The sequence below is a fragment of the Mytilus trossulus genome, chromosome 14 (assembly GCF_036588685.1).
Source record: "Mytilus trossulus isolate FHL-02 chromosome 14, PNRI_Mtr1.1.1.hap1, whole genome shotgun sequence".
NCBI classification, from domain to species: Eukaryota; Metazoa; Mollusca; class Bivalvia; order Mytilida; family Mytilidae; genus Mytilus; species Mytilus trossulus.
In genome coordinates this window covers 20,311,803-20,321,954 of record NC_086386.1, presented here as the reverse complement: position 1 = coordinate 20,321,954, position 10,152 = coordinate 20,311,803, and the positions used below count along the sequence as shown (strand labels likewise).

Sequence of the window (10,152 nt, the reverse complement as noted above, 5' to 3'; positions counted from 1 at the left end):
AAACATGTTAAAAAGGTTTTCATTAAAATATAAAGTGCATGTTTCTTTAAGTTTTACCAAACCGTCTATAAACATTCAATATGTGTGTCTTTAAGCTAACAACTAACTTGATCTCATTAAAACAAAGAACAAAACAAAACTGAACGTTATCAAGGACAATGGCATATTTTATAACAAAAAACTAAAAATGTATATGCAAAAAGATATCAACAACTGTATTAAATATAAAAAATAGATATAAATATATGATAGCTATGGACGGAAATGTTTTTTTATCACAAGTTAAAAACTCTTTTTGAACGTATTGTACATGAATAAAATGAATAATTATTGTTAACCAACTTATGTTTGGTGATGCATAATTCATCTCTTCTAATTTTTATGATAAATTTATGCAATCGAAGACAAAAATATATATTTTAGCGATGATTTATATTAAAGTTATTTTGTCTTTCAAGGTTTAATCAGGTTAAAAATCGTTTTATATATTATTTAAACTATATAAATTATATTTTCTCGACTTTGGATTACTTCAAAGCTATTTAAAAATCAGATTACAGCACTAAGTAATGCAGATACATACAATAGATTTTAAACAATACACAAATAACTGGACGGACGAATAGACACTTTTTGTCAATGTTCAAATACGACCATTGCAAATACCCTTTGTCAGTAATCAGAAGACAGAAACAATTAATTATGGAAGAACAAATTGTCCAATTTTTACTGCTGAATGTCCACCGATGGACACAGCTGTAACTGTAACGTGGACTGTTAATCCTGTGGTAGCTGAAACAGACGCCGGTATGCCAAATGTTATACTGGAATTAATGGTTTCTTGCCACTGTATTATGTCAACACCTGCTTGAGCAGAGCCAGAAGACACTTCAAAGAACAGGGCATCTTCACTACTAAATATGGTGTCCCACGATACAACCACTTTGTTATCAATCCAACTAAGCGCCAGGTTCTTTGAGCCTGAAATAATTTTTGCAGAAGTTTACTGATAGAGATCCAAATACTAGTAGTACAAATTAAACTTAATAAATTATATTGAAAATAGATGAGAGAATAGTGATCTTTGTATGGTATAATAGTGTTTGCTATATGAAAATAGTTAACACCATTAAACAATTTTTACAATAAATAATTGTATTCCCCTGCGTTCATTTCTCTTCATATGGTAGTATTTGTATGGAAGATCGATTCATAAAAATGCTTAGGACACAAATAAATGAAGAGTTATTTTTATTTTTCAGTCTTACATTGTGTCTGTAGAATAGAGACAAGTAGCAATCAATAGAGTGCTTCCTTTGTAACTGACTTTTGATAGTTCCTAAATAAACATTAAACAAGTTCTCTGGGATGCCTTTAAAAACACGAATTTTGTCAGATAGATTTGTATTAATGATATAAAATCAGCATAGAAGTATTGATGATAAATATTACCCAGCTATGCAGCTAATATAAGTACAATATGTTAACAGTTTCACTTACTATCTACTGTTGGTACTGATGTATCTACTGTTGAATTAGCCTTCACTTTGTTGCTAATTTTAAACAGTTTATTGACAGCTTGGACAGAAAAGTCATATGACCCTTCTGTTAATGTTGTATCCGTAAAATGTGCATACAGAACATCCTGTACATCAGAAAAGAACATCAACTCTGACAAGCCATCCTTGTTGTAAAATACCTAAAATAAAAATCTATATATGTATCACAATAACTTTTAAATAGATCTTATGCAGGTTTAAGCTTATAATTTTTATTACAAAATCACAGGTTCAAAATGTGGTAAACTTATTTTCATGACACTTCATAACACAAAATACTTAAATATATGTCAAACCAATCAGTCAAAGCTGAAGTTCTATTTTACCTAACACGAACACATACATAACCTGAACTATCTTTCGCAAAACACATATTTAAATTGAAAAGTTGTAGGCAAGATACATATAGAAAGCTTCAGCATCCACTAATGTTTTCAAGTAAAATTGAAGTCAACTTATATACTACAGCGCACATACTGATATGACTCACCTGTTTTGCTTGAAATGATTGAATGTTTTTTATTATAGTACCACTTTCCTCATTTGGGACAGGATCTGATAAGCAATTAAGAGCACCTGTGATCACCTCCGTTTTGTGGTGTTTTTTTTTTTTTTTTTAAGGGGGGTCGTGTTGCTCAGTGCTTAGATTCTTGTGTTTTTGCTTAGCGTTGTTACAATGTTAAGCAGTTTATTTTCGACACCTCTAGTATATATATGCTGATGTGATTTGTTATTAGTATTATGTGTTCTCTGTACTATTACTCGATAAAAAAAACTGTACCATTCTTCTGTAAGGTAAAATAATAATAACAAAAAAAAGTTATAGCGAGAAAGGTTTGACATGTCAACTGTACCTTAAATCTTTCAACACCTATATCATCAGCAAATCCTGTCCACTTGATTCTTATATTGTCTGTGACACCTTGATTGTTAATTTGAGGTGTGTACTCTGTCATAGATAGAGGCATTGTTTCTACTACTGCTGAGGCTGTAGATGGAGGCTGGTTAGATATCTTTACACCATCCGCAGTCAGAGTTGAGATAAGACCAGCCCTATTTTCACAAGTCAGAGTGGTATAAATTGTTCTCCCCGTCAGTAGATTGTAAGGAAATTCTTTGTATGCAGACAAAGTTGTGATCAGTGTGTATGGTAATAGCTCATTTCCACCAGGCTGGTAACCTACATAAAACAAGATATGTAAGTTAGTTTTCAAAATTTTTGAAAAACTGCACTCTTTCCGAAAAAAAAACAGTTTTACCTTACAATCATTTCATAAACAAGGTTTGTATAGTTTTGTGAGTAAATAATGAGACACGTGCCTTCCACAAAACATAACATTGATTAAGGAAATATGAAAATATATATAAGTTATTTGTAAGGGATTCGATATCAGATTAACTAAATTAATCTATATATCTACTGCACCCTGTGTGTTTAACCTATGACCTATTCTTAGAAACTGTATTTTGGATCCACCATTTTCCAGAAAAAATGCTGCTTTAATTGTGTCTGAGATATAAAACATTTCTAAGATATTAAAAATTATATTCATAGTATTGCAGATATCTTCTGATTACTAGTTCAATCGTAACACTTATCATTCAGATATAAGATATGTATTATTTTACATTTTCCAGATATCTTCTTTTTTCTTATTTTGTACCAATATCTAAATTATAAAAAATGAATAAGGAAAACAGTACTATACCGGTGTTCAAAGAGCATAAATGTTTTGAGAGCAAATGCATCCTGGTAACACCTAGAAGAGGAAATCAACAAAACAACAGATAGAAACATCAAAGTGCAACACAATACAGAACGGGATACCAGATCCTGAGTCTTTGAAGTCCCAGTTTGCTACTTAATAAAGTCTTACATACAGCCCAATTACACAATAGAATACCAGATTTAAAGTCATCTTATATCTAGTTTTCTACCAAGTAAAGTCCTAGATTCAGGCCATTTACAGAACAGGATACCAGATTCTGGATCTTCGTAGTCCCAGTTTGCAACTAAGTAAAGTCTTACCTACTACCCATTTATAGATCAGGATACCAGAGTCTGGATCTTCATAGCTTGTATTTAAGTTAAGTCTGACCTACTGCCCATTTACAGAAAAGGATACCAGATTCTGGATCTTCGTAGACCCAGTTAATTACCAAGTAAAGTCTTACCTACAGCCCATTTACAGAACAGGATACCAGATTCTGGATCTTCGTAGTCCCAGTTTGCTACTACTTCATTAAATTCCCAAGCATCTTCATCTTCACCTGCAATTTTAATTGGTCACTATTTAGAATATCATTTTCTTAAATTTAGCTTTTAGATTCCTGTGTTGTATATTGTTGCTTATCTTTGATATTACATTTTTTTTTAATGAGGTTGGGTTTTTTTTAATAAAATTGTTGTTTTTGATGGTTATATTACTGTGCAATATTTTTGGTACCTCATTGTTTCATTTAAACTTGTTTTCATTTCCTTTATAGATATATATATAAGTTAAAAAAAAAAATCTGTGTAGTATTAAATTTATATTAAGATCCATTTTGTTACATCTTGTGATGAATTTTATTTGGCAATCGCCAATGGCAGTCAGCAGGGTTAAAGAACATCAGTTGTTCGACTTGTTAGTCAAATGCGTTTTGTTTAAATATACTTTTTCACTTTTTTGGGCTTTGGAAAATGTTGTTGGTGCTGTTTTTATACCCTTCTACAACGAAATTTGTTTTACATGCACACGAATAAAAATTCGGTTTTTATCCAACGCAATCATAGGTTTGAACGTAGTTTTTAATTTAGACTCGTTTATATATATATGTTACCCTCATAATTCATTATCGTACACTAGTTCCGTTAGTATGTATAAAACATACAATAACATAAAGAAAGTCATTTTTCTCGAATATTTCTAGCAATACTATATGACAGTAAATACGTGATACAACTGTCTTTAATTGTCTAAACATTCAACAATAAGTATGTTGTATACATGTAAAACATTTTTGTTGGGGAAATCTCATTTGAATCTAATATTCTCGTCACATCACACAGATGTCATTCAAATAAATCAGCAGTTGATCGTTTTTACAAAAATAGTTAAGGTATTATTGCCATAAGATACCTATCCATAAAGAAATATTATTCATATAATATAAGTATTGAATAAACAAAACTTATACATAGTCTTTATATCTTTGTTTACCTAATCCATCATTGACGAATTTGATGTCAGGGGGTGTCAGATCTACTAGTATTGGATCAGAGTAAGAAATTCCTCTCAAGTCTGCCCCGTTCGTAGCTATGGCTGTGATATAAATATATGTGTTGTGTACCAAGGTCACATTGTTGTTAATCCCAAAGTGCATCAATCCAACACTTCTGAATGGTTGTATTTGTGTTCCTCCAGTTGCATAACCTTAACAATGGGAATGATATAAACAAAAGTGGTCAATATCGAAACATTCTACAACATGTGAACAATACAGAATAATAGTTAAAATGATATTCCATAATGATAAACAAACATATATAGGACAAAATAAACGGTATTGAAAAAGTAATTTATATTGATTTTAAAGTACAGATATAACATATAGACAAACTTAAATACAAAAAAAAATAAGTACATTTAGTGTATAACCGTCACATTTTCGTAAACTCACGAATCTTATCAAATTATTAAATCAAGTGTGACATGCACATTCCGAATGTATCAATGTATACTGATTATATTGGATAATGGTTAACCCAATCAAGAAATATACATGTATTTAAGTAAAATCACCATCTATTAAAAAACTAGCAAGATCTTACTAGGACACTTGTTAGACAAAGACCATTCAAAAACCTCTAAATTAGATAGTTTAAGTCAAATTGAATCAATAACTAACCTATTGCCCAGCTGTAATCTATGACTGGAGATTCTGGATCTGCAAAACTCCATGACCCATGTATGGAACTCCATTCATGTAAATATACCACATGGCCAATCACGTGACCCCCTGGTGATACTGTTGTCAAATTTACCTTCCGAACAGATAGATTATCTATAAATATCCCCGTTGTCATGTCTATACTTCCAATAGTGATATTAACCTGATCATTTGTAGCTTTGAAATAAAAGGTGTGTGCATGCCAGGAAATTTCTGCTCTACTATTGCCTTCCCCATGTCCATCATGACGATATGGTTTTGTATATATCAGGAATACTTGTTTGTCATCCCCAAGTTGTACGAAACCTTCCTTGTTTGCTCCTACAGAATCTGTTATCGGTAAATGACTTGAGTAAAATAAAATCTTGTAAAAATGTCCAGTTTTGACGTCGACAAGTTTTTGCTGAACATTCCCTCTGATGAAAAGAAAAGACTGTCCGTCTTTAGCTAAATTTACTTGTGATGATATAACAGCCATGCATGTTGATAAATCGGGTATCCATAACAATGGGTGGTAACTACTAGATATTGTGCATATATCTGTAGAACTAACATTCAACCAAGATAATAGATCGCCACTCGTGTCTTCAAATGAAGGATTGTCAACAATATTGTCATCAATATGAATAAATTTTTCTGAAACAGGAGGTGTTTCATCTACTATGGCACCATCTGATGTAACAATAGGTGATGTTCTCCCTACATTGTCCACAGCATAGACCTTATTGTATATTTTAGTACCTGTTATACAATTATTGAAATCAAACAATTGCCAAAAATAATACAATGGTTGCCACATGTGTACAAAGATCTACTTCCCTATCAGAGCACCTGAGATCTCAGTCAGTATTATAGTTTTTCTATGTTGTTTTTTTTGTGTGCTTTTTAATGTCATTTTCGCTTTAAGTCTTATTAGCCTTTTTAGTTTTCGACTTTTGAGCTCAAAGCCCTTATGTATATTTGACCTCTCATATGAACTTCTATTTATAAAATTGAATGAAAATAATTTTGTTTTGTAGTTTGACATAAAGTTTATGTTCAAATTTGTGGATGTGTATGGCCTAGTTTCTTACTTATCTTATAAAGTATAGTATTTAAACGGTAAATAAAGAAACTCAATGTGACACAACTATTATAATTTACATGATAGAACATTTACATTCAAGTTGATGATTTCGAAGTGGTTCAAGTTTTCACAAATATAGTCATTAAACGATTACAGTCACATTGAAAAGCCTTATTATTTTTATTAGTTTAAAATACTATTTCAAATATGCACCTGCTTTTTTTGAATACGACAAACAGTGTTTTCTACTACAGATTTGTATCATTCAGTAAAGACATGAGATTTAAGTAAAATGTGATTTTTACTATAACAATAGACAAGAAAAATAAGACATACAGCCAGCCAGCAAACACTGCATTAATGATTAACGGCTCTTGGCCTAGTATGGAAACATTAAAAAATGATTTGGTTAGACATGTTTTTTGTGTCTGTTATCCTTCAAATGACGACTGTGTAAATATCTCACTCATGTTCAATACAAGTTGTGCATTAGTTAATTTCTTAAAGACCTACCCTGGGGAATATCTGTTGACAGATTACGAGATACAGAAACATGAAGTCCAACATTAGTCCAAGGTAAAATATCACATTCCGATTGTTCATAATTTGAATCAACAACGGTTGTCAACCCCACACACCATTGGTATGACCGAATACCAGACTCTGTGTCTAAAAATCCATGCCAATGGGCTTCCACTATGTCCGAAGAGTTCTTATATTCGACATCCATTACTCCTGTATTCAAAGTAAGCAAAATTAACAAATTAACTTTATAAAGGCAATTCTATTTATAACGATGATGGATAGGTTCAAGTCGTTATAACAAAAAAAAATTATTATGTTACTTTCCTCAGGAAAATATGCATTATAATATATATAGGCTATTCAATATTCAAGTACATTTTATTAGAATTACAGGCACATATGAAAAAAAAAAAAAATTTGATTTTTCAATGTTTTATCGATGCAAAACATGCGACACATATGATCTTCAATGAAAAATCTTAACGAAAAGTCCCTCAGTAAATGGCAAAATTGAAAGTTAAAACACATGAAGAAAATGAATAAAAACTGTCAAATTCCTGACTGTATACAGACATTTTCATATGCGGAAAATGGTGCATTAAACCTGGTCTATAGGTAGCTAAACCTCTGACTTGTATGAAAGTCGCATACAATGTATTTGTATCGACAACGATGTGTGAACAAAACTTATAGACATAATAGATAACAATATCAAAACATTTGTACAAACACTACAACATTTGATCAAACGTTACTATATGTTTCATTTGGAAACCAAAAGTGTAATTGACAGATATGCAGATAATTTGAAATGTACAACAAAATACACGCCCTTTTTTCAAGCAGAGCAAAATAAGAGTCAAAATAACGAATAACCCCTTTTTTATTTCATTACCTCATGTTTGTCTTCAACATTACACAATATTAATATAACCAACTTTTATAATCAGATTTATTTAAAGTCATAGCGATTGTGTTTAAATAAAACACACATTTATGCATGTTTTTTGTAATGAATTAGGTAAAAACTGTATTATAAATTCATGGATATAAATGGTAGAACCATTGACATACCTAATCCATCATATACAATCCCAGCTGATGGGTCTACATGATCTACAATGAACCCATCTGACGTAGACGTAGTGTGAACACCAGCATAGTTATAAGCTATCACATTAGAATAATATTTAATTCCTGGTGATAAGTTGACTCTAGACATGTTAAATCCTTCCGCTGTTCCATCTAAATCTGTGGGTATTGTCAATATGTCATATCCTTTAAGAAAAGAGAACATTAATTCAGAGAAAACTAGCTTATTTGTTTTCAGAAAACAATATTTTGATATTTGTATATCATGATAATTTCAATAAACATAACTCAATGACTACTAAAGTAAAACAAACCTACATTTGATCCTTTCTTAATAAGAATACACTCTATTGGTTTGTAATATGGTTATGAATTCGCAGTTAAATACTGCAAAGAAATGTCTAAAAATTATTCATTTAGTGTTTTTTTTTTTATCAAATCTATTAATCCATTAATCTAGTTCGGAAAAAAAAGATAAGATCAGATTTATTTATATGCACGTTTCTTTAATTCTATGGAAATTTATCCCTTTTCGAACCCATTGTATAAAAAAATTTAACCAACGTGTGGTTGCTGGTGATCTCAGAAGATCATTGGATGATTTTAAGGGTCATGACCTTTTTGGCTGACTGGATGAACCAAAATATGATAACAGGTGTTAATGAAATTGACAACTTCGTGCAATGTGAAAGGAACTCGAAGGGGATTTTCGGTAAACAAAAAAAGAAAATGTCTTTTTAATCATTAGAGAAACAGATTCTTACATAGTTACTCGTGGATTATCGGATTTATCCAATCTCGATAGTTAAATTATAAATTTTAAAGTACTCGCCGAGGCGGCTCGAACTTTAAAATTGATAATTTAACTATCTCGATTCGATAAATCCGATAATCCACTGGTATCAATGTAAGAATCTATATATTATTGCTGATAACTGCTAATTTCAACATCAAAAGGTTTCCGTTGAACAGTATGTCATTGCCAAGCATACCATATCTTAGTTTTTAAATCTTGAAAATAAGTCAGTTACTGACTACTTGCAACTACTTGATTCAAAATCTGCTAACCGAATGTATTATGAACTTACCTCCAGGAAATGAACTTATATAAAGTTTGTATTCCTCTATTGTGGCTGCAGCATTGATGAATTTGTCCCTCCACATAAATGTTATAGGTCTCCCTATTCTCATATAGTCATCATCTTTTACATAGGTATTCAAAACTTTTTCTATCACCTTTAAATTAAAAAGATTTTTTTCATTGATTCAATGACATAATAAAGTCAACTGACTCCATCCCTAGCATTCAACAAAGGTCATTCTTCCATAATCAGCTTTGCCTTAAAATTAAGGAAACTTTAAGAGTGTTACAATTAATGTTCTCTTTGGTTTTTTTGGGAAACCAATTGCTTTCAATCAAAAATGTAAAACAAACTGTAGATATATGTTGCTATATTTAATGTACATGATTCAGGCGAAACGCCAGGTATGGTTTTTAAACTTACCACATGTCTTAATATGACAAAGACTAAAAGGTTGCAACCAATACATTGTTGTGATTGTTATTTGTTTAGTATCAAAGGTCATTTATGATACTGACCCTAAAACATGTATTTAATATTACAAATGTGTTGACTGCCTTAAAGAAATATATGACAGTCTCTACGTGCAAATCTTAATATCATTACTAAAAGTGAGATGCACATAACTAATTTTCTTACAAACAAAATACAAAGTTTAAAGCCTTTTTGGTAGAAACCTGTTAGACACATAATAGGCGTCCTCTAAAAATATTGCATAAAAGGTTGATAAATCAGAAAAATCGTGAAAAAAATATTTCAATTGAGTACGTGAAAACGTATCTTGCATAACTCAATTGATATATATATATATATAATAAAACAAAAGTTTTAAAGATCCTTGATTGTGACTGCAAATGCATAGATTAAATACAGGTACTACTGAAAACTAACTGTT

General features: G+C 30.9%; 1 protein-coding gene across 1 annotated transcript in view; it reads right to left on the bottom strand.

The window, feature by feature from the left end:
• Positions 1–470: 470 nt before the first annotated feature.
• Positions 471–10,152, bottom strand: part of LOC134697559 (uncharacterized) — a 37,302-nt gene continuing 27,620 nt past the window's right edge. Inside the window, exons 22-30 of the mRNA XM_063559840.1 lie at positions 9,264–9,411; positions 8,158–8,361; positions 7,072–7,293; positions 5,451–6,233; positions 4,763–4,975; positions 3,735–3,830; positions 2,414–2,739; positions 1,501–1,699; positions 471–981 (exon numbers count right to left, since the gene is read on the bottom strand). Coding sequence (XP_063415910.1) covers positions 701–981; positions 1,501–1,699; positions 2,414–2,739; positions 3,735–3,830; positions 4,763–4,975; positions 5,451–6,233; positions 7,072–7,293; positions 8,158–8,361; positions 9,264–9,411 — 2,472 coding nt within the window. The 3' untranslated portion in view covers positions 471–700. The remainder of the gene's footprint in view (positions 982–1,500; positions 1,700–2,413; positions 2,740–3,734; positions 3,831–4,762; positions 4,976–5,450; positions 6,234–7,071; positions 7,294–8,157; positions 8,362–9,263; positions 9,412–10,152) is intronic.